The sequence below is a fragment of the Hypanus sabinus genome, chromosome 18, assembly GCF_030144855.1.
Source record: "Hypanus sabinus isolate sHypSab1 chromosome 18, sHypSab1.hap1, whole genome shotgun sequence".
Classification (NCBI taxonomy): Eukaryota; Metazoa; Chordata; class Chondrichthyes; order Myliobatiformes; family Dasyatidae; genus Hypanus; species Hypanus sabinus.
The window spans coordinates 19,692,456-19,718,698 of NC_082723.1; the positions used below are offsets into that span (position 1 = coordinate 19,692,456).

General features: G+C 39.2%; 1 protein-coding gene across 3 annotated transcripts in view; it reads right to left on the reverse strand.

Annotated features, from left to right (window-relative positions):
* Positions 1-427: 427 nt before the first annotated feature.
* ak8 (adenylate kinase 8) overlaps positions 428-26,243 on the reverse strand; it is a 149,472-nt gene continuing 123,656 nt past the window's right edge. The window contains exons 12-14 of one of the 3 annotated variants that reach the window (XM_059993797.1): positions 21,206-21,283; positions 17,628-17,708; positions 428-773 (exon numbers count right to left, since the gene is read on the reverse strand). In XM_059993797.1, the coding sequence (XP_059849780.1) occupies positions 527-773; positions 17,628-17,708; positions 21,206-21,283 (406 nt within the window). In that variant the 3' untranslated portion in view covers positions 428-526. Of the gene's footprint in view, positions 774-3,614; positions 3,634-17,627; positions 17,709-21,205; positions 21,284-26,243 lie in introns of those variants that run through there. The other 2 variants (XM_059993799.1, XM_059993798.1) reach the window with 2 other exon arrangements.

The window sequence follows — 26,243 nt, forward strand, 5'->3', positions numbered from 1 at the left end:
CATTCATTGGGTTTCATATGCATTGGAAATTCCAGTGGCTAACATTTTTATTGTGTATAGAAACATATAATTCTGAATGAAAAAAATGTTAACACTGAACAAACCCTGGCAGTTGTTCATCAAGGTTAGAAGCGATGAGTGCAATTTGTACTTTGCAGTCATTCATCTTGGTGGGTCCAATACTCAGCCTAAGCTTAGCTACCTGTAATGAATGACTGGAAAATCACAGATCACTTTGATTATTGCCTGACCTTGAACTCACCCTGCAACGGTATTACACATTAATGTAATGGCTGCTGTGATATTCAACTCAAGAACTTTTTCATTTGAGATATTTATCCCTGAGTGCTGTAATTTTTAAAGATTTACATATAAACTGTATTTATTGTTGTGTAACATCTGATTGAACTTTGGAAAGCAAGGCATATCTTGGGGTAAGTTGTTTTATTGTTCAGTAAATGACTTACAGTGAAATTTAATAATAATGACTACAAACTGAAGTAAAGGTATTAGAGAAACCGTCTTATCAAATAAAGACATTTGTTTGCTTAGGCAAAGGTTTGATGATACAGCTCTCAATGTATTCAAATACTGTGTGAGGGTCCTGGTCTGCATTCACACGAATTACAGGTTTGTAGAATTGCTCCAACTCAGAGATATTGGCATGATACACTTCCAGTGCTTTCTGCACGTTTTCCTCAAAATCCTTAGGATTTACTTTGCAGCGACCATAAACTTCACTATTTGGTGCTGGTTTGTAGATGGAATGATATCTGAAAAACAAGTTTGCAGAAGATTGATTTCACAGAACTTCGTTCTCTTAGTTTCATAAATTACTAACATTACAATGTGCAGTAATTGTGGCTGCAAAGTTTATTATGAATATTTTTAAAATCTGCTCCCTATCAGAATTTAGTAAAATATGTTTTTAATCTAATGCATTTGGAATACGCTCTCAGAACACAGATTTCCATAAATATCTTTCCTGAAAATGTAGTTACTGAGTAGTTTCCAGACAAAGAGAAAAATCTATCATCACTCTGGATAACATTATGAAAAGTGTTGAAAATATCAAATGCTGCCATGATACAGAGAATTCATTTGGGATGAATCCTACAACATTCAAACAACTTTGAAGATATTAAAATTATGCATAGCACATTAAGGATAATAATCAGATATATTGCAAATATTTACACTCAAGCATGTGACCACAATTTAAATACTTGTAAGGACTAATTAAATTTGATGCAATAAATATCATAAGTTCTTGAGCATCATGGTGAGCTGTATCATAGTAAGTAGAACTAGGCTGATTAGTTAATGTATATTATTGTTTTCTTAACTATATTTGACAAAAAATTAGTGTCCCTCTAAATAATTTATCAGGTGGTGTAATTGGAGTTGGTTTAATTAAACATAAAGATAAATCAAACCTAAAGAAAAAGCATTATGGATGTCACAGCAAGCTCATTGCCAGTAGATATTGCAATTAGAATGTGCACATTAATTGATGAATTTGAAATAGTTTATTTTGCATTGAATATTTAGCCAATTAAGAAACACTGCAGAAGCTTACTGAACAGTTGAAGCTATGAGAAAACTCAGAGTATCCATTGTTCTTATCTCCCATTGCACTCACGTTGCTGAATATTCAAACTGGGAAATACATTAATGTGATGGAAAGTAGGGGTTAAAAAAAGGATCTAGTGCTTTCCTGGCATATATGATAAATAAGCTCTTTTTGGGTTCAGGTATCAATTACAACCAATGTTTTGATGACAAACTCTGCCACCTTCATCAAGGATGATGCCTGGATATGTCTGGTCCAATAGTATTTACACCCCTGTAGGGGTTATTGGGAATATTTACAATCCAATCTACTGAAAAGCTCACAAGCAGGGATTTGTGGGGATTTAGTTCAACTGAATAAAATAATGGTAAATATAATTTATTTTATTTCCCTTGTTTCATATTGTTTTATATTGTAAGTATTGATATCCTGCAATAGAATATTTATACAAAATGTAAAAACATCCATCTTTGAATAGAAAACAAGTCCAAGGAACCAGTGAACCAAGTTGCCTTTATGCCAGTAAGAGTCACAGAATCATAAAGAGGTACATCACAGAAACAGCCCTTTAGCCCATCTAGTCCATGCAAAAACCATTTAGCCTGCCTATTCCCACCAACCTGCACCAGGACTGTAGCCCTCCATGTAGTTATCCGAACTTTTCATTGAAATCGAGCTTGCTTGTGCCAATTATGCTGGCAGCTCATTCCACACTCTCTATGACCCTCTGAGTGAAGAAGTTTCCCCTCATGTTCCCCTTAAGCTCCTCACCTTTCACCTTTAACCATGACCTCATTGTAGTCCCACCCAATCTCAGTGGAAAATACCTGCTTGCATTTACCCTATCTATAACCTTCATAACTCTGTATACCTCTATCAAATCTCTTCTCAACCTTCTACGTTCTAAAGAATAGTCTTAACGTATTCGTTCCTTCAGACCTGACAACAACCTTGTAAATTTTCTCTCCATTCTTTCAACCTTGTTTACAGCTTTCCTATGGGTAGTTGACCAAAACTTCACACAATACTCAAAATTAGGCCTCACCAATGTCTTGTACAACTTCAACATAACATCCCATCTCCTGTATGCAATACATTGATTTATGAAAGCCAATGCACCAAAAGCTTTCTTTACGACTCTATCTACCTGTGATGCCATTTTCAATAAATTACGTACCTGTTTTCCCAGATCCCTTTGACTCTTCAGTGCCCTACTGTTCACTGTGTTAGACCTGCCCTGGTTGGTCCTACCAAAGTGCAAAACCTTGCACTTGTGGGCATTAATTTTCATCTGCCATTTTGCAGCTCATTTATCCAGCTGCTGCAGATCCCTCTGCAAGCCATGAGAGTCTTCTTCATTGTCCACTGCACCCCCAATCTTGGTGTCACCAGCAAATTTGCTGATCGAGTTACCCACATTATCACCCAGGCCATTGATCTAGATGACAAACAGCAAAGGACCAACACCAATCTGTTTGGCACACCACTAGTCACAGGCCTCCAGTCAGAGAGGCAACCCTCTGCTATCATTCTCTGGCTTCTCCCACAAAGCCAATGTTTAATCCAATTTACTATCTCATCCTGAATGCCAAGCAACTGAGCCTTCTTGACTAGCCTCCCATGTGGAACCTTGTCAAATGCCTTATTAAAGTCCATGTAGATAACATCCACTGCCACGTCTACATTCACTTTCCTGGTAACTTCCTCAAAACACTATTTAAAATCGGTTAAACATTATCTATCATGCATGAAGCTATGCTGACTATCCTTAATCAGTTCATGTTTATCCAAAAGCTTATTTCCCCGGTCCCTTAGAATATATTACACTAACTTTCCCACAACGGATGTCAGACTTACCAGACTATAATTTCCTGGTTTCTATTTAGAGATCTTTGTAAACAGTGGAACAACACTGGTTAACCTCCACTCCTCCGGTACCTCTCCTGTCACTAATGATGTTTTAAATATCTTTGCTAGCCCCTGGTAATTTCTACACTTACCTCCCGTAGGGTCCAAGGGAACATCTTGTCAGGCTCTGGGGATTTATCCACCATGATTACCTTAGGGTAGGAAACAACATCTCCTCTGTAATCTGTACAGGATTCATGAAGTTGACACCACTTTGCCTCACTTCTATAGACTATATCCATCTCCCAAGTAAATGAAGATGCAAAGAATGCATTTAAAATCTCCTCCATCTGTTTTGGCTCCACACATGGATTACAATTCTGGTCTTTCAGAGAACCAATTTTGTCCCTTGCAATCTTTTTGCTTGTAACGTATCTGTAGAATCCCTTAAGATTCTCCTTCACCTTGTCCGCTAGAGCAACCCCATGCCTTTTTTTTAGCCTTCCTGATTTCTTTCTTAAGTGTTCTCTTGCATTTCTCCATAAGTACCTAATTCGTTCCTTCTTGCCTATACCTGTATGCACCTCCTTTTTTTCCTAAACCAGGGCCTCAATATCTCTTGGCAATCAAAGTTCCCTACAATTGTTAACTTTGCCTTTTGTTCTGATAGACACATAGATGCTTTGTACTCTCAAAATTTCATTTCTGAAGGCCTCCCACTTTCCAAGTACACCTTTACTAGAAAAGAGTCTGTCCCAATCCACACTTTTCTAATCATTTCTGGAAAAATGAAAATTGGCCTTTCTCCAATTTAGAATCTCAACCCACGGATCGGATCTATCTTTTTGTATATTTACTTTGAAACTAATGGCATTGTGGTCACTGGATGCAAAGCATTCTCCTATACAAGCTTCTGTCACCTGCCCTGTCTCATTCCCTATTAGCAAATCCAGTATCACATGCTTTCTTGTTGGGACTTCTACGAACTTGGAAACTTTCCTGAACACATTTGACAAACTCTATCCCACCTAGTCCTTTTACAGTCAATACTCTAGGTATGAGCAATAGTGGAATATTGACATAGAAACATCCATGCCTGAACAAACTGATATGTCTGATTTTGGAAAAAAGGTACAGTAATATAGTAGAAATAATATATCTGGATTTCCGAATGTCTTTCAACATACCATGTTATCAGGGTGTAGGTGGCAAAAGGGATAGCAAACTGGCTACTGAATGGAAAATTGAGATTACTGGTCATTGACAAATGGTGTAAAGTTATTTTACATATTGTTTGATGCAGGGATCAGATCACATTCTCTATTTGCATAAATAATTTGACCACGATCAGAAGCACAATTTCTGATTTAACTGGTTCTGCTAAACTGAGGAAGTGGGAGTAGATTCCTGCAGTAGATCATCAACATAAGAGATTCTACAGATGCTGGAAATCCAGAGCAACACACACAAAATGCTGGAAGAACTCATCTAATGAAGGGTTTTGGCCCCATATGTGAACTGTTTGGTCCTCTCCATAGATGCTGATTCCTGCTGTAAGACTGTGACAAAGTACAAAATTGGTAATAATATTACAATAGACAATAGACAATAGGTGCAGAAGTAGACCATTCGGCCCCTCGAGTCTGCACCGCCATTCTGAGATCATGGCTGATCATTCACTATCAATACCCAGTCCCTGCCTTGTCCCCATATCCCTTGATTCCCCTATCCATCAGATATCTATCTAGCTCCTTCTTGAAAGCATCCAGAGAATTGGCCTCCACCGTCTTCCGAGATAGTGCATTCCACACCTGCACAACTCTCTGGGAGAAGAAGCTCTTCCTCAACTCTGTTTTAAATAACTGACCTCTTATTCTCAATCCATGTCCTCTGGTACTGGACTCTCCCAACATCTGGAACATATTTCCTGCCTCAATTCTATCAAATCCTTTAATTATCTTAAACGTTTCAATCAGATCCCCTCTCAATCTCCTCAATTCCAGCGTGTACAAGCCCAATCTCTCCAATCTCTCTGCGTAAGACAGCCCTGCCATCCCAGGAATCAACCTAGTGAATCTACGCTGCACTTCCTCAACTGCCAGAATGTCCTTCCTTAAACCTGGAGACCAAAACTGTACACAATATTCCAGGTGTGGTCTCACCAGGGCCCTGTACAAATGCAAAAGGACATCCTTGCTCTTGTATTCAATTCCCCTTGTAACAAAGGCCAACATTCCATTTGCCCTCTTCACTGCCTGTTGCACTTGCTCATTCACCTTCATTGACTGGTGAACTAGGACTCCTAGGTCTCTTTGCATTTCTCCCTTACCTAACTCTACACCGTTCAGACAATACTCTGCCCTCTTGTTCCTGCTTCCAAAGTGGATAACTTCACATTTATTCACATTGAATGATGATGGATTTATAATTGGCAGTAGTACATTTTGGTTGGGAAGCAAGAAAAGCAACATTCATAGAACAGAACAGAGTTAAGGAGTTAGGAACAAAAAATTCTGAGAATACACTGGTCCTTAAGAGCAGCAACACAGCATGATAAACTGAAATTAAATAATATTTTGTTTTCATTTCAAATAAAAAGCAGAAAGATTAAACTTTTATTGAACATTGATCAGAAAACAAGTGCTTGGTTTTGGTCTCTACATCACAACAAGAGTTGTTGAAATGCAAAAAGAGATTTAGAGAGTGAAAAGCAGAATTTCTCAACTATGAAGAAGTCTGACCATGTTGAGACTCATTTCTCTAGACAGGGGAATATTGAGTGATATTTAGAAAATAGCCTTTAAGGATTTTATAAGGTATACTTAAGAGGCATGCAGCTAAGGAAAGGACTGTAAGACTAAGTCTATCATAGGGGCTGCACCTGGAGTATTGTGTTCAGTTTTGGTTATCCTGCTGTAAGAAATCTGCCATTAAGCTGGAAAGGCTGCAGACAGCAAGTATGAAGATACTGTTAGGACCCCAGGAAATAGGTTATAGGAAGAGGTTAGGCAGGCTAGGATTTCATTCCTTGGAGCATAAGAGACTCTGAGGTGACCTTATAGAGTTGTACAGTATAAAGTATTGAAGGGCACAGATAATGTGAATGCATGGTTGGGAAATCAAGAATTAGAGGACATAGGTTTAAGGTGAGAGGGATCAGATGTAATTGGAACCTGGGAGGGCAACTTTTTCTCACAGTGATTGGAGTGTACATGGAACGAGATGCCAGAGAAAATAGTTAAGCAGAAATGGACATCTTAGCGGGCATGGATGAGTTGGGTGAAGGGTCTGTTTCCATACCTTACAAGTCTATGACTCTCTTGAGATTGCATCTTTCTTATTTTTGAGAAATTTTTGCCAGATGATCCCCTTTAAGATCATATACCTAATGCAGCAAGGACATTCTCCCTAATCAGTGATGTAACTCACTTCACACCTAAAACATCCATAACATAGAATATTGAGCAGTCAATTCTACCCTTACCTCAAACAATCCCTGCAAAGGCCACAATAGCATAGTTAGGTGTATGAGAACATGTTAAAATAGATACACTTCAAACTGCTGGATTCAGCTTACTTTCCTCAACTTTTACCTTGTTCTCAACCTCTCCACCTGCTGACCTGTGGACCAGCGCCGAACTAGTATGAACTCTCCTGGGTAGCACTAAGGCACTTTGGAAACGTCCTCACAAGAGTAACTTAAGAAGCATAGCAGACACTTCATGCACAGCAAGTTACCACAGAGAGCATCAAGCTTATGACTGTGCAGTCTGCTTTAGTATTACTGGAAAACTTGCTTGTGCAGGTTGTGAATGGACACCCTGTTCACATGAATGAGCTTTTGGGAGACCGGTGTTCTGGATGGGATAGATTTACCATCAGACTCCTGAACCAGTGTGGATAACTTCACTCACCACAATTCTGAACTAGTTCCACAATCTGCAGAATTACTTTCATGGGCTCTACAACTTATGTTCTCAGTATAATTATGTATTTTTTATTAGCACTATTTGTCTTCCTTTGTATTTTGGCTGTTTGTCAGTCTTTGTTTATGTCTAGTTTTTCATAAATTCTATTGTATTTACTTTTCTGTCAATGCCTGTAAGAAAATGAATCTCTAGTTAGTATATAGTAACATATACATACTTTGATAATAATTTACTTTACTTTGACATTGCTGTGGGACTACAGGCATCTTCTGAGGGAAGGTATGGACATTCTCCTGTGCATTCTTTTTTCACAGCCACCCCTCCATACACACTCCCTCACTGACCTACAGCAATCAGGGGCTGGGTCCAATGAGCAGACTCGCCCTCTCACTGTGTCAGTGTCTTTATGTCTGCTTGCTCTCTCATCACTGCTCTTCTTGTGGTCCTCTCCCACACAGTTTCAGATCATCTTTGACTACTGAAAAACTCAGGTTATGAACAGTTCTTAGGAACAGATATTGTTGTAACCTGAAGACTGCCTGTGACCAGCTTTGTGTGGGAATGAAACCTAATGTGGTACAGTGAGGTCAAAACATGTTTGCAGAAATGGACAGATCCCAATGTTAAAGCTATTTTTTTCTTTTTTTTTGGTTTCGGGTATTAACTACAAGCAATCTCCCTGACATCTTCCACTGAAGTTGCTTGGTAAATGATTTGAGGTGTCAATTCCTCCCACAAAGTGTAAATAGTCCTTTCCCACAGTGGTGTGAGAAAGAGGAAGAAATGAGAGTGTGGGAGATTATAACCAAAGATATCCTGTTCTCCATACACTGATGAGACAAAACAATATACCAACATCAAAGACAAAGAGGAAGGCTGTATTGTTGAACTGTACCTGCTAAAAATTATATTGATGATACACATCAGTAGATTGCAATGGCATTTCATTCACTCAGTGGCCACAATATTAGATACCTCCTATAACTAATAAAGTGGCAATTGAGTGTAGGTTCGTGGTCTTTTGCTGCTGTAGCCCATTCATTTTCAAGTTCAACATGTGCTTTTACAGATGTTCTTCTGCACACCACTGTTGCAACGTGTGATTATCTGATTTACTATCACTTTCATGTCAGCTTGAACAAGTCTGCTATTCTCCTCTGACCTCTCTCATTAATGAGGTGTTTTTGCCCACAGAACTGTCACTCAGAATGTTTTTTTTTGTTTTCTGCATCATTCTTTGTAAACTCTAGAGACTGTTGTGCATTAAAATCCCAGTATTTTAGCAGTTTCTGAGATACTCAAACCATCCCATCAGGCACCACAGTTAAAGTCACTTAGATCACTTTTCTTTCCCCATTCTGAAGTTTGGTCTGAACAATAATTGAACCCCTTGACCATTTTTGCATGCTTTTATGCTCGGAGTTGCTGCCACACGATTGGCTGATTCAATATTTGCATTAATGTGCAGGTGTACCTAATAATGTGACCACTGAGTTTACTTGATCATTTTCAGCTGAGGGCACACGTTCCCTGACCAGCCACTAACGCAACTCTCACAACCCTGTACCAGTAACACCCGGACTCGTTTCCCCACAGGGACCATTCCCATCCCAACAGGATGAGCTTTTGAATGGACAGTCCAATAGTATGCATATAAATGAGGCTGAGGCCTGCGGCTTCAGCTTCTAATCCCTTTTCATGGGGTTGCCACCTCAACTGATATCCACATCCTAACCCAACCCATTAAAGAGATCAGTAACCCCACATGAATAGATCATTACTGTCTTGGCACTCGCTGTCAGGACCCACATTTGACCACAGAATTTAGTTGTAAACTGGCCCGCCAGGCTTGGTCTCAGCTGGGCATCACCTTTGAGCTAGCAAGTTCAAAATGAGAAACGCCTTATCAGTGTGAGTTCTGCACAAGATGTCTGTTGTCAGGATGCCTCTTACCATCAGCCTTAAGGCATGAAACAGGAGTGACTGAAAGACCCTGTTAAGTCTTCTATCAGTTCCTTTGCATGTTCAGCTGTATCACAATTCAGTAGAAACTCTTCTATTTTTAAACACCCTGTACTTTACATTTGTTAGCTTGCTTTTGCAAATAACTTGTATCATTAAAGTGTACAACATGACACAGTTCCTGAGCATCAACACGGTCAATTATCAACTGAATGCGATTGTCTCCTGACACCACAGGAGACATCTCGATTAGTCATCACTATAGGAAAAGCCTATGCTGTTCCAGATTGTTCTAATAGTGACATAAATGCCACAATAAAATCTGCAGGATGAAACGGTACGTTGAAGCTCTAATGGTTTGTACTGTCATAGGCATCAACGCTTTATTAATTTGTTGCCTAGACCTTTGTGAAACAGTTTGTGTGTCCTGTCTACGAGGCAACACTTTAAATTAACAATCGAATACCTAATTTTATTATGTCCCTGAAGCAAGGAAAATTGTGTGTGATGAATTATTCAGTTTTAGTTTCTGTTTTGCCTGCTATCTGTAGAATACCATTGCACCTGTGAGCTGTGGTACTTTCTCTGAACTTAATTTAGAAGATTACTGATCCAACCTGTGTGACCATCACTGTATATCCTGTGCCCTCTAGCTTATGCTTTAAACCTGAATCCCACTAATGCCACTAAAGGCAGATCTAATGGCAAAATGATACACAAACTTTAAAGTTTATCATGCCACTATAGGATCCAGGCTAACAGAATCTTAGAATGTAGAAATAATATTTGTATGGTGAATATTTCATTTAATAAAAGTGCACAACAGAATAGTATGGGAAGCATTGACAAGAGGAGATTTTGAGCATTACATCAATTGTTGGAATAGGTTCTTTGGATGAGGCATGGTCTTGGGTCAAAGCCCACTAGAATGGGGCTGGGAGGTAAGAGGCTTTGGGAAGCAGGACTTCTGGAAGGAAGTTGAAGGAGGGATCATTGAGAGGTGAATACACAGTGTGGGTACTTCGAATGACATTGAACCAATAACCAAGGGATCTGAAAATCTAGGAGGTGTGAAAGATGTGTGGTGAGTTTTGGAATTCTGAAGGGTTGGAGAGAGGTATCTAGAGATCAGGGGTAGGGTTGCATTGTAGGATATGGAAAACAAATGGGTAAATATCGGAGTTTAAGTGGTGGAGATGGGCTAAAGGTGAGGGCAGTGTGTGTGTGTGTGTGTGTGTGTGTGTGTGTGTGTGTGTGTGTGTGTGTGTGTGTGTGTGTGTGTGTGTACTCCCCGGTAGGATAAACAATGCAAAATATCAACAATTATATTATTGTGGGAAATTTAGGTATCATTACCAAGACCGGGATTTAATTCCTCTGAGAATTTAATGGTAGGCTGTGAATTACTCCCACGGTGCTATTAAAAAGGAAGTTCCAGAATTTTAAAAAAGAATGAATGAGCACAAATGAATTTCCTAGTGGGAACAGTGTACCACCCGAAGGAAAATTTACAGGTAGAGACATTCTCTATAACTGCTGCACGTCAGCATTTTTATGCCCACCTCAGTTATAAGGAAAGGTGGAATAGGGTAGGATTTTAATCCCCGGAGTGCAGAACAAAGAGGGGAGAAGTATAGACAGGGTTAATTCAAACAGGCTTTTTCCACTGAGGTTGGGGGAGACTAGATCTAGAGGTCATAGGTTAATGGTGAAAGGTGAAATATTTAAGGGGAACCTGAGCTTCACTCAGAGTGGACGAGCTGTCAGCAGAATTGCTGGATGTGGGTTTGGTTACAATATTTTTAAGAAGTTTGGATAAGTACATGGATGGGAGGGATATGGAGCAATATGGTCCACGTGTGGGTCAACAGGACTCGGCAAAATAAGTTCAACACGGACTAGATAGGCTGAATGACCTGGGTCTTTACTGTAGTGAGCTATGACTTTATGACTAAGGCATTTCCCTATGACTGCCTCATAGTCCCATTTGCCTGCTGCCTCTCTAGTATATGAAGGTTGCAGATTTGGGAGACACTGGCAAAGACGTGTGGGCAAGTTGCTCTTAGCGCACCTTGTAAGTGATGCCAGTAGCCATTGTGGAGGGAATGAATGTTTGCGTTGGGGATTCAGATGCCAATCAACCAAGCAGTTTTTTCCTGGATAGTACCAAACTGTTTAAGTGTTGTTGGAGCTGCACTCCTCTGAGCAAGTGAACAAAACCCTACCTCATTCCTTATTTGTGCCTAATGAAGGGTGGAGCCAATTTGCAAAGTTTGAAGGCGTGTCAGTACATAAATTCTGAGATCCTGGGTGTAGCCATGGTGTTTCAGAATCAGATTTATTATTAACGACAATAAATTGTGAAATCTGTTGTTTTGTGGCAGCAGTACAGAGCAATGCATATAAAAATTATGATAAACTAGAATAAGACTTCCTAAAATATATATATATTGCAAGAACAAAATAGTGAGGTAGCGTTCATGGAAAGTTCAGAACTAGAATGGTGGAGGGAAGAAGGTGTTCCTAAAGCATTGAGTGTGTATTTCAGGTTCCTGTACCTCCTCCCTGATGGTAGTAATGAGAAGAGGGCACGTCCTGGATGGCAAGGGTCTTTGATGACGGATGCCACCTTCTGGATGAATCACTTTTTGAAGATGCCCTCAAAGACGGGAAGGGCTGTGGCCCTGGTGGAGCTGGCTGAGTCCACAACCCTCTGCATTGGCACTTCCAGGTGATGCAACCAGTCAGAATGCTCTCCATGGTATATCTGCAGATATTTGCCAGAGCCTTTGGCGATATACCAAATCTCCTCAAACTCCAAATTGAATATAGCCGCTGATGTGCTTTCTTCCTAATTGTATCAATAAGTTGGGCCTGAGGTTGATCATCTGAAATGTTAATGCCTGTGAATTTGAAGCTGCTCACCCTTTCCACTGCTGACCCTCCATGAGGACTGGTTTGTGTTCTCCCGAATTCCCCTTCCTGAAGTCCACAATCAATTCTTTGGGCTTTCTGACATTGAGTGCAAGGTCATTGTTGTAGCACTATTTAAGCAGCCAATCTATCTTATTCCTGTATGCCAGTTGTCAGTGAATTGATAAATGGTATTTGAGCTGTGCTTAGCCACATAGTCATGAAAGCAGAGAGAATAGAGGAATGGACTAAGTTTATATAGTTGGTCCAACTAAGATGATGGTGGGAGTGGGGGGGGGAGGGGAATTATGTTAGCAGAGCTTTTGAATGTCAAAGGTGGTGTTAAATCTACTCTCAGTAGGGAAGTCTGAGGTCAAAGCCCAAAGGTCAATTGGAAGCCCTGAAGTCTGTGGAAGCCTGTGGCTCTTAGTCTCTGCGAATCTTCTGGGAAGTGGAAGCCCCATGTCTGTGAATCTACGAGTCCATTGGGGGCCGAAGATGGGGTCAGAGGACTGTGTATGTAGGTGTGTGTGAGGGGTGGGAGGGAGGGAGGAATTAGATTTGTTTTGCAGCTTTTGCTTTGTTGGTTATTGTGTTCCATGTTGTTCTGCCAAGCATTGTGGGCATGCTATGTTGGCAACGGAATGTGTGGCAACATCACATCGTCAAATTCTGTTGGTTGTTAATGTAAACGACACATTTCACTGTACGTGTGATAAATAAATAAATCTGAATCCATAATTAGGAAACTTATGTTAATATATATTGCAATTTCACAAAATCCACAATTCTGTTAGTGTAAAGTTAATATATTACAACTTCAGGCTTATTAATTTGCTGGATAAGCGTGACTGAGAAAGGAATAGAAGGATATGTTGATAGCATTAGAAGATGGACACAGGAAGTTCATATGGAACATAATTGCTGATTTAGGTCTAGAAATCGAATTACAATTTCTGCATTAAGCTCAAGACGGCTGCAGTTCACTGGCTAACACAAAAGAGCTATCCCCATTACCTTCAGGACCCCTACATGGAAGAAGACTCACATGGAGACATCAGCTTAAAGCTTTTGCTATGTGTGTGTGTATATATCTATGTATACACACACAGACACGTGTGAACGGAGGGGGGAGGGGAAGAGAGGATGATGAGGGGAGAGGGAGTAGGGGGAGAGGATAGGAGTCCTCCCTCCCACCCAACAAGCTGCATACAATTAGTACATTTACATGGTGAGCCCACCATCAGAATAATCTTTTGATCTTTAAAATATGTTCCTACAGAAATACATTCCTTGATTTTGTTTGGAATAGTGAAGCTATGTATATTTCTGCCTTCACAATTATAGTTTTATATCCTTCGTGATTTTTTAAAATTCCCATTTCTTTCTTTGTTTCTTATTTTTCCTCCTCCAGCTGAAGGCAGCAAACCTCCACTGAGAGAAATGAGCAATGACTAGAGCGAGGTCTGTCTGCCTGCCATTGAGATGATCGGTGTTTGTTAGGCATGTCACAGGAGATCTTCCTTTCTTCTCTAAACACTAATGGAAACACCTTACTGGAGACATACTTAGGGCCGTGACATAGCAACATGCTGACAAGCAAAGCAGAAGAGTTGAGATGTAGAGTGACAGGTGCATGCCCAACCTTCTTGAATATAAGCAAGTGACTGCATATCATACAGCTAGATTGTTACAAAAACCTGAAATAAGAAGATGCAAGTATGTCAAGGCACACCTTAATAGCTGTGCGATGAAAAAAGCATCATGCTTATGGGTTAAATGTTGGCAAAGAAAAAGAATGAAACTATTTAACACATAGCATGTGCATATAATTCTGTGCCAGTTCCTTGATACATGGGGCTGCATGTTAATCTTATGTTGCCAGATTGCTTAGTGAGGATCCTCTGGTACAAGTGGACACTGTCACCCTTCTCCAGTTGCAATCTTGTCCAAGTTGCTAAAAATGCAATTTAATTTAAAAGCTTTTGAAACTCAGCTACATTTGCTGTCAAGGACGGCTACGAATCCTTCAGTATGGACACACTGGTTTTTGATTACATGGATTTTCTATATGGCTACAGACAAAGGTTTACAGGAAGCTTGGAAAAGCAATTCAAATAAACCAACCACAAGTACAGTAATTGGCTGCATTTAGCTTTGCAGCATTTGCTTAAAAATGAGACAAAAAAATTGAATGGAACTATAAATATTATCTTTGATTACCAACTAGGACATTTCCAAACAGATGACAAAAGTGATCATCAGCAGAAGAGATTTATGAATTTGAGCAAAGTAAATCCTGAATAATTAATGTAAAGGTAAGTATATAATTATGATCTTACTTGTGTGCTTGAAATACCAGGTTTTGCTGAAATATTTCATGTTTATATCTGACTTCATAAGGCATAAAGTGTGCTCTTTTATGTTTGATTATAAGATCCAATACAGTCACAAAGAGAATATCACAACTTGCAGTAAGGACACAAACACTGAATAATCAATAACTTATTGCTTGGGCTGACTTATTAACGATCTTTACTTTAGCTTACGTGTCTTTTGTTTTGTTTTGCTGATGATCTGTTTAATGCCTTTTGGTTCGGAGAACTCTTTTGATTGTTGGGGCTTGATTTGGGTGATAGTTGTCTGAATTACTAGGTTCTTGGCAAAGCTGATACCAGGTCCACATCATCACCCATATGAATGGGTTAATCAGTTTTGGCTCCTCAGACTTTGCTTTATTAGTCTCAATATTAGACAACTCACTGAAGAGCAGGGAATTATCTAATATTTTGGCTTGTGCCCTCTCCCAACCAATACTGAACAATGATTTTGATGGAACTTGTTGTGCACAAAAGAGTTGCTCAATAGGACTATATAACAATTATAATACTTGAAAGGAAACCAATCTATATGAAGCATGTTGAGATGTAATAAGATGTTTTTATAAATTAAATTCATTTGCCTATGTGTCTGTCCATGCCACTGTTGATATCTGTATCTTTAACCCTCAGTTTTTTAGGTATACAAAATTATCAGAGGTATAAATAGAGTAAATGCATCTGGGCTTTTTCCACTGAGCTTGGGTGGGAGTACAACCAGAGGTCATGGGTTAAGGGTGAAAGGTGAGAAGTTTAAGGGGAACTTGAGGGAAAACTTCTTCACTCAGAGGTTTGTGAGAGTGTGGAATGACCTGCCAGCACAAATGATGTATGTAAGTTTGATTTCAGTGTTCAGAAAAGTTTGGATAGGTATGGGGATAGTAGGGATATGGAGGGTCCTGGTGAAGGTTGATGGGAGCAGGCAGTTTAAATGGTTTTGGCATGGACTCGTTAGGCTAAAGGGCCCATTTCTCTGCTGTACTTCTCTATGATTCTATGACTAACCATTGACTAATTGACACAAAGTTTGGTTTGTTAGATTATGCTAATTAAATCTAATCCAAATAACACGTTGTCCCTTTGCTATTTAAGGCTGTATTTTATTAAATTCTTACCAACTCCATTGCAAAGGAAAATTAAACATAGTATTAAACAATAGATCTTCTGCCATTTGCCCTTTTATATTTTAACGTTTTTATGGAAACAGATCACTTAAAACAATCACAGGAATGTTCTAATAAAGTGATTCAAATCCTTTCTTCAAAAGTATTAAATGCATTAGACGTATTTAATATTGTGAAAAGAATGATGCAGTGCAGCTTACAGAGGAGAATAAGGTATCAGCACAAGAGGGTTATTGAGCCAAAGTTTAACATGATTTTACAAGGAGACATCCTGGATTGGTACTAACTTAGATTGATATTCAAGGTATCCAGCAGTTGCAAAATTAGTTGCTGATGACAAAAAAGCAGGTAGGAGATGTAATTTGTGGAAAGGATATCAGAATGTGGCAAAGGATATAGATCAGTGATGGGCAGGGATATGGTGAATGGTGTTTTATTCGGCAAACTAAGGAATTGCTCATTAGCAGGAAAGATAATAAAAAAGCAACATATTATCTAACTGATGAGATACTACAGAACTCTGAGACACGGGGACCCGGATGTCCTAGGAATTCACAAAAAGGTTGTATGCAGGTAATGCTGAAAGAATATGATTAGTAAATTAAGACAAAGTTGGGAGGTAATGTTTCAGTTCTAAAGTGCATTGATGAGACCACAGCTGGAATAAGGGAATGGTTTCCTTATTTAAGGAAGGACATTATGACTATCTGACCAACAGTAAGGATAGGCAGCAACAATTGTTCTAAACACTGGTGCTCCACAAGGTTGCATCCTCAGTCCCTTCCTCTACTCCGTGTACACTCATGACTGCATGGCCAGATTCTACCCTAACTCCATCTACAGGGTGGCAAGCACAGCCTGTAGTGAGCCGTATCTCAAACAATGCACAGGAAGGAGATTGAGAGCTCAGTGACATGGTGTCATGACAAGAAACTTTCCCTTAATGTCTATGAAACAAACGAGCTTTCAGAAAGAGGGGCAGTGAACATGCTCCTGTCTATATCGAGGTTGAGAGGATTGAGAGCTTCAAGTTCCTGGCTGTGAATATCACCAATAGCCTGCCCTGGTGCAACCTCGTTGATGTCATGGCCAAGAAAGCTCGCCAACACCTCTGCTTCCTCGGGAGACTAAAAGAAATTTGGTATGTCTCTATCTACCCTTAGCTACTTTTAATCGATGCACTATAGAAAACATTAGTTCTGGATGCATAACAATTTGGTTTGGGAACTGCACTGCATGTGACTGCAAGAAACTGCAGGGGTTTCTGGCCACATCACAGGAACCAGCCTCTCCTCTATGGAGACTACCTCAGTAAAGCACCCAGCATAATCAATGACCCCATCCACCTTGGAAATTCTCTCTCCCATCGAGTAGAAGGTACAAAAGGCTGAAAGCATGTACCGCCAGGCTCAAGGCCAGCTTCTATCCCACTGTTACCAGACTCTTGAATGGACCTCTTGAACAATAAAATGGACTCTTGATCTGACTATCTACCTCATTATGATCATTCACTTTATCATTTACCTGTACTGCACTCTTTCAGTAGTTTTTACATTTTATGTCGCATTGTTTTATTTTATTCTAGCTCAATGCACTGTGTAATGACTTGATTTATATATGCAATATGCAAGCAAATTTTTCTCTGTATCTTGGTGCATGACAATAATAGTTCAGAAACTTTACTAAACCAATTGGTGGTATAGATAGTTTAATTTATATGGAAAAACTGGACAGGCCAAGATGGAGTCTGAAATATTAAGAGGGAATATCAAAGGTTTATTTTCATCATTCCCTGTTTGTTTAAATAATAAACCTGTACAAGATGGATCTGAATGCTGAACATATACGGTATTATTTTAAAAAGGCTTACCCAACTGTTTAGATAAAATGAAACACTGACCTTTTACCTGTGGCTGGATCAACCATTCTCATTGAAAGACGCTCAATGACAGCATCATCTGGAACTTCCAGGAAGAAAACCCTATGAAAAAGCAGCAAATCATGCGTAAAGTATATAGCCTGAATGTGTGAGAAGTTCCTGCTCAGAAACAGACTGAAACTCATCAGTATGTACAATGGTCAAAACAAGCCAGAGACTTAATACAATACAGAATTAGTCCATTGAAAAGGTTAATTACAAATGAGTGGCTGATAGATAGCCCCTCAGAAAAGGTCTTTGTATTTATTGAAATGAAGGACGATATCCAAAGATTCAAAGTACATTTATTATCAAAGTATGTATATAGAATACAACTCTAAGATTCATCCTCCCGTAGGTAGCCATGAAACAAAGAAACACAATGGAACTGGTTCAAGAAAATATCAAACACCCAACATGTGAAAAAGAACAACTTGTGCAAACAGCAAAAAGTGATTGAACAACACATAGAATGTCAAACATCAAATTAGGATCCTAGCAGTAGTTCAGTTCACTGTTGTGCTGATAGCCCACTGCTGGCCACAGAGCCATTCTTTGCTGAAGCACCCCATTGTTCGCCTGATTAAACTAATCAAAAACAGCAATAAAAAGAGTAACTAGAATCTTGAAACACATGCAAGATGAACCTCAAAGTCCCCCAAAATGAGTTAACAGCCTTGCTGATCAATCCTTGCAATGTGAATGCCAAGACTCCTGGACTTTCCTCCAACAGCAGCTAGCAAGAGGGAGAGGAAGACCAGTCAGGTGCAGGCAGACAGTGCCAAACACCCTCCCATCCTCAGCGCTCATCCTTGTTGACTTCAGTCTTGCTCAATGCGTCCATTGGAGAGAGGCAACGGAGTCAATCGTGGGCTCGAGTCCCAAGCCACATACTCTGCTCCAAATCTCATGGATATCCCTCGGAGACAGCAAAGTTGCTCGACTGGCTCAAAAACACATCATCAAAATATAAATCTCAGGTTCCAATTACATACAGCTTAGCAGTAGAATCATATTTGAAATAAGAAGAAGTAAAAGTAGTTTTGTGAACTGTCTGCAGAGCATCGCTATTGGTCGCATTGTTCACTGGCACCATCTTTACGTATAATATCCACTGAAATCTTTTACCTGTTTTTGAAATTGACATTCACTGATATGGCATTTTCAGTATTGCAAGATAATTTTATATTAATAAAGTCACATTCAAAATATAGAGAATAGTTTAAAGATGAAACACACTGAAATATTGAATTTTAGGTGCCAATACAGCAAAAGATAAGGTGAAATGCCCATCACCACATGGGGCTCCAGGACAGCTGCCTATGTCCATAAGGCCATAAGACAGAGGAGCTGAATTCGGCCATTCAGCCCATCAAGCCTCTCTGCCATTTGATCATGGCTGATTTAATTTTCCTTTCAAACCCATTTTCCAGTTTCTCCCCATAATCTTTGATGCTCTTACTAATTAAGAACCTATCAACACAAGCTTTAAATATACTCAAAGATTTGGCCCCATCAGCTGCCAGTAGCAAAGAACTCCACAGATTCACCATCTTAAAGAGACACAGCCTCCAATATTCCCTTGGTGATCTACCTAAAATACATGGTGCACTATGAATAAAGTATGATGTTACCTTCCTATGTGTACAATTATCTTTTCTTTATCTGATTTTAGATATCTATTTACACGTAAGGACCTCAACACTAAAATAAGTCAATTTAAATATTTTTACAGCAACAAAAATGCAAAGCGTAAAAGATGTATATCATTTTAATCCAGTCAGTAAATAGTGCACAAAAATGCAATAAGAATTGTAATAACTTGTAAACCATATAGGCTATTTTGGAAAACCTAAATATCTCATTCAGCATTATTTGTTTTCTCCTTTCAGACAGTTGGTGTATCGAGTGATGCTCAGATACCAGCTGTGCTGGTCTTGTCTCAGAGATTGAGTTCCTCCAGCAAAGCCCCCGCTGGCTGTTTCTTGTTTAAGTCATAATTGATTGTGACAAATCTACCCCAGTTGTGAATAAAATCTCTCCAGGGGCAGAAGAGACACTGTATTTGGCTGCCATTAACTGCTAAATTAGCAAGTACTTCAAGCAAATTACAACATCAGATATAAAACTCATGAATCCAATTAAAAATAAAATAAAAAAAACACAGGCAACCTGTTGAGAGAATCTAGCACGAAACCCCAACATATATTTTGGTGAATCACTGCTCAAAATAGATTATGTATTTAACCATTCATTATAAATTAATTTAGAAAAACATCAAGAGCACCCCAATATGTTCAAACTTCCCTGGAAGCTGGCAATCTCACATTCAACTGTGTAAATGTTCTAAAAGGTCCTGAATATTTTATGAATATTTGTCATAAAACAGAAATAATAACTACTGAGCAAAGCTATTAGTATTAATATTTATGCTGCTTGTGCTGAAATATTCATGGAACAGAGAAAGGGTTGTAAGATGAGAATTAATTTACATTGTGCTCTGTTTACCAACCAGCCTGATGTTTAGGCATTTGACAAGCGCTGATATGAATCTGTCACTCAATTTCAGTGTCAGAGAGGAAGGCGGCTGTCAGCTTGAAGATTAGGTTTCTGACAACTGAAATCCTGAAAGGTTTCCTCCTCCCTTTATTTTATATTTTATTTGTCCACTTTTTATTTTGCCTGAGGCAATGTATGCCACCCGTTCATCCGATCACCCTTCCATCTGCTTAAATTAACGAATTAATGAGAGATACATTCTACACCGGCCCAAAATGTTTATTGGTGATTAAATTATAATGGGAACTGTATAATTCATGAACCAATTAGTGGAAGTGTTAGCTGATTTGATGGGATGAGGAGGTACAAACTACATTAACTAATAGAGAGCTTGGGGCTGCTGCTGCCTACCACTCGGATTACGTGCCTAATTGCTTTACTTTATCTGCCTGTCACAGATAGCCATGCATATTTCATCATTCTCAAAGACTTCAATTGTTTACTTTCTTGTTGATCCTGTAACATGTAGAAGCTAAGCCAAGCTTTTGTGTAGTTAAAACCACCCGGAATTGAATCAGTTTTTAGTTGTGTGCGTAGAAGGCTGAAAGAGTAGCCTACTTATCTCTTTAGATCTACTTTGGAGATCATTCTTCTTTAATTTCCATCTTTGCTTACTCAGCTCCTCTTTCAGCTGGAGAACGTTCAGTAACCTTCTCCAATCTTATTTGCTTTTTAATGGTCAAGCTGGATAGTGACCAGAAGTGGAAAATAAAATGTGTCCTCTTTGTATTCAGTGATAACATCAATCATTCCCAGATCTGATACCCAAGTGGAAGGCACTCTGAAACCCCAGCAAATGCAATTTTGCTCTTTAATTCAGAAAAGGGAGCAAAGTCTTCAACAATACACATCCATTGCCTTTGCTAACCACTGTTATAGTCTCTTTGAGTGAGATTGCCCAATTAGAACTCAAATGTGGACAGTTTTACGTTATAGACCTGCTGCTTCTTAGAAGTGATTGCATGCCGGAATGTATTTCAGTAAAGACCCTTAATGCTTACCAGAGGGAGAAGAAACTTTCATCCCATCTGTCTGGGCTGACCCACCACTCCTTCCTCCACTGACATGAGGCACACTTGCTGTGGGGCAAAAATTATTTAATGCCATTTTTCTTCTATGATGAGATATTCCCCTTAGGATTCTGGCTGAGAGCTGACAAGTTCCACCATGCATGCGGATGAACAATTCAAGCATCAGCCACAAAAATTATTGTGAATCTCTGACAACAGCCATATAAAATGAGTATCACAACTGCTCTGATACTGGGCTGTTCCATCATTTCAAAATTTACATAACCAGTTCTAGCTAGAAGGTGTCACCAGACTTAGCTTTCACATCGTCAAAGTATACACCATGCAGTCTTTCATTATCATCTACAACAGTTCACTGTTGTTATCAAAATTATTTTGTACAACATATCTTCATCACTTAACCTGTAGTTTTCACAGTATTTAATTGAAATACACTGCATATACCAAAAGTTAAACTAATCTTTGTTCATGGCATAATTATATTGCAACAATCTCTTTATGTTGTAGCAATCTCTTTGCTCCTGTAGTATATTATTTACACTGATGGACCAGTTTTCATTTCTTTTAATGCTAGTAGTAGTAGTCAGCAAAGCAGAAGATGGTGAAAAGAGAGAGCAAGAGAGGCAGAGAAAAAGAGACACAGAAAGAAAGACAAGAGGGGAAACAGAGAAGAAGCAATGGGAGACAGAGAGAGAATGAGACAGAAAGAGAGAAACAGACAGACAATGAGAAAGAGAGAGAGAGAGACAGAATGATATACTTAGAGCAATGGGGAGCTTTGGAAGCTTGTCACTGGTCAGCATACCTTCAAAGGATCAATTTCACTAATTTTAGAAGCAAAGCAACCTTCCTTATTGTACCAGAGATTTGTAAAAATTTCTTGTTAAAATCTTTCAATTAGAGAATACTTTATAAAGCCAAGCTTGGATATGCTGAGGTAATAACCTAGGGAGGTGAAGTTTGTCTTTGATTGATAGCACTAAAAGAATGGGAAAACACTTGCCACCAACATTGGACTTCATTAAGGTCAATGGAACTAACTATTTTGTGATGATTACAACTGGAAGTTGATGTCCTGCCTGTGTAGCAGGAAGTGATGGGTTATTACTTTTGTATGTGGAAAGAGATTTTATCTTAAGGATAGAGGATAATTTACTTCTTTAAGTAAAGGTAACTTTTTTCCAATATCATTTTCCTCATTTGATAGTTTTTGCTCTTCAACTACCAAAACCTTATTATATTTATTTATTGAGATACAGTGCAGAAAAGCCCTTTGGTCCTTCAAATTACTCTGCCCAGCAATCTTTGATTTAACCCTAGCCTAATCAGAGGACAATTTACATTACCAATTAACCCACCAACAGGTATGTATTTATACTGTGGGAGAACACCAGAGCATGCAGAGGAAACCCTGCAGTCACAGAGAGAACAGAGAAACTCCTTACAAACAGTAGTGGGAAATGACCCCTGGTCACCGGTACTGTAAAGTGTTGTGCTAACCACTACACTACCGTAACATGTGAAACTCCAGAGTGGAAATCAGGAACAGATCATTCACCAGAAAGGGACTATTAAGCACCAGAATACATGGTTACTGTTTTAAAGTATACTTCGGTAACTTTATGATAAAGAGTCAATGGCATTTAGAATTGCAGATCTCAAACCCAATGCTGATCCTTAAAAATGTTGCTCCATTAGTTCCCAGAATTGCTGACAGACTGAGGCAAGCAGGAGACTCAGCAGTGTATAGCACACACACTCTACACGCCATATCTGCACCATATATATTGGCAAGCCAATATCTTCTTTTCAGAGTTTTATTCCGATATTGTGAAATGTTCTCACGCTAATAATGCAAGAATAAATACAATAGATTATTACAAGTAGAAAAGAAAACTAATTGCAAAATGCTCAGATTCTTGCAAAAAATCGTAAAAAGTCAATATCTGGCCAAGTTTCATATAATTGTTCGAGCAGGTTACTTGCAGGATGATGAGTGTTGAGGGAACCTCTCTATAAATCATACAGGGTTGTTCAGTATGTCACAATATTAGTGCTGCTCCATCATATCTATGTCATTAAGCTGATTCTTGTTCATAGATGACAACTTATAAACCCATTATGTTCCATGCTCTCTATATCCTTTCCCTCTTACCAAAGATTGATTGATTGGATTCAAAATTGTGATCATTTATTTGACCTGTTTGACTAGTTTAATGAACAACTGTTAAAGTGCTTAATGTCTTTATTCTTGAATAAAAACGTGTACATTTTTAGGATTTGTCTCTAGAGCTGACAATATTGTGATTGCACTGCTAGCTTAATCAAACTGGGAGTTGGTCTGACATCAGAGCAATTATCCTGGAAAAATGCAACTGTAGAGAACAAAATAAATTACCCGAGTACTTTCATTTGGTGGATATTCCTGATAATCCAACAAATAAAAGCACTCGGGTAATTGCCAACATTTGGAGAGGCTCACCCTTAACATTATCTGTTGTTTGCTTGTCCCTCCCCACCAACCACCCTGCAGCTTTGCAAAGTGCTACATCTTCCCCTACATCTCCTCACTCACCATCATTCAGGGTCCCAAATTGTTTTCCCAGGTAAATCTAGAGCCTCTTTTAATTTTTTAAAATATGATTATTGTGTGGATTGTGGGAACTTCCTGCAAGTTTATAAAATTATGAGAGGTGTAGATAGAGTAGGTTCCTTAAGGTTGTAATAGACGGGGTGGTAATAGGGAGAAGCGGCCACTACCTAAATTCTCCTAATAGTGTGTACTTCAGACAGCCTCTGACCACTAAGTCCAGCTCCTGGCCTTGACATATGGCTTAGCTACTAAGCCTGGCAGAACCGTTTCCTGACAGGACAAGGGGCAAAGGTGGGTTGCTGGTGCCTTAAAACCAATCGCTTTGGGAAGATGGGCTCATCAGCTGTGGTTGGCAGCTCATCTAGGAGATGGAAACCTCTGCTGCCTTGTGGCAATATCCACTCACAGGGAAGGCTTCATGAGGGAAAAGTCCAGAGTTGAAGTCCCTAAGGCAGTCCTACATTGAGTTCAATGTCGACTGGCAACTCCTGTGACGCTGCTGGTTTCTGTCACTCCTTTGGGATCATCAGATACATGGAGGGAGGGAGCATGCTACATGAGCAACAGTTTGCTCTCCATATCGCACTGCCCAGGCTTGTGTATATAGACAGCTAGGACACAATAACCATGGTCAACCCTGACTGATAGAGGCCTCAGATAGAATCGACAGCTGGTATCTTTATCCCAGGGTCAAAAGTACTAATATTAGAGGGCATGAACTTCCACCCCATGAGGTGGAAGTTCTAAAAAGATATGTGGGTCAAGTTTTTTTTTTATATAGACAGTGGTGGTTACCTACAATACACCTCCTGGAGTGGTGATGGAAGCAGATATGATAAAGGCATTGAAGAGGCTTTTAGACAGGTACAGGACTAAACAGGGACTGAAGGGATATGGACAATGAGCAGATAGAGTGGATTAGTTCCATTGGGAATTAATGGTTTAATTAATTCAATACAACATAATGGGCTGAAGGGCTTTTTCCTGTTCTGTGTTGTTCTATATTCTATGTTCTTGTGCAGACCCATTTACAACAATTGCTATTGATACCATTTCGTGTTTAACCCCCCCCCCAAATTTCAGTCAACTGCAAAGTAACAAAGTTTGCTATCAACTTCAAAGCTTCCCACAATGACTGCAATCTCTTTTCCCTCTTTTCCTGCATTGGTTGCTGTCAGTCATCAGTTCCCCCAGATAATCTGGTTTCCAGCAAAGCAGATTAAATTGAACAGCCAATCTCATACCCAAATTCCCCACAGACAGTAAGTCAGAAAGTAAAAAGCAATATTTTTATGGTCACATTTTAAATATTTTACGCTGCATGAATAAAAATTGCAATATACCTGAGATTAAGAAGCAAAAAAACTTAACATATCATTTTAAAGTCATTTTGAAATATTTATCAGAAGGAATTATAGTCTACCCTCAAAATTAATTCATAGGGTCAGAATGGCTAAGCAGTAATGATGACTTAGTACATCATTAAAAATTAATTTAAACTAGGTACAATAAATTGCAATTTTAGAGCTTCTTACAACAGGAATAGTTAATAAATACTTGAATTTATTAACTAAGCAAATTATTCAAGATTACAGCAGAGAGGGATGCACAACAATTCAGGCTTTAGAGAGTAGGCAGGCACTGACTGCAGCTTCAGGATTTCACTGTCAGCATGCCTGTCCAAGAAGTTGTTGTCAGCTTTATTGTTTAACAAAGATGAACGTTGACAGTTTTACTATCATTATAAATTAATGCAAATTGTTTATACGATAAGTTGAATTTTTTGGTGAAATTGTAGGGATAAGCATCATCTGTCAATCTGTGTGCCATATACCAAAGCACCCAGGGTGTCACAGTCATGCAGTCGATAGAGTTGTTACCTCACTGTTCAGCAACCTAGATGTTGTCTGTGTGGAGTTTGGACGTTCTCCTTCTGACTACATGGGTTTCCTTGGGTGCTCTGGTTTGCTCCCACATCCCAAGCATAAGTAGGTTCATTGGCCACTGTAAATTGCCCCTAGGTGTGTGGTAGAGTCTAGGGGGAGTTGAGATATTGCGAGGAGAATGAAATAGGACTGTTGTAGGATCAGTGTAAATGAGTGCTTGGTGGCTGGTGTGGAAACAGAGGGTAGAGGGTCTGTCTTTGTACTCTGAGTCTAATATCTAAATTTTCTGAAACTCACAGTTCCATGGGCAATATGAAAACTCCACAAAGGAAGGACCAAGGTCAGGATTGAACATGGGGTTTTGGAGCAGCACCACTGTGCCACCCAGTTTAAGTACTTACAACACCAGCCATTTCAGTGAATACTAGTCATATTCTCATTTCAATTAGTGTACTCATTCTGTCCATTGGATTTAAATTCTGGAAATCGATATGGACTTTTATATTAACCACCAATTTTTAGAAATACA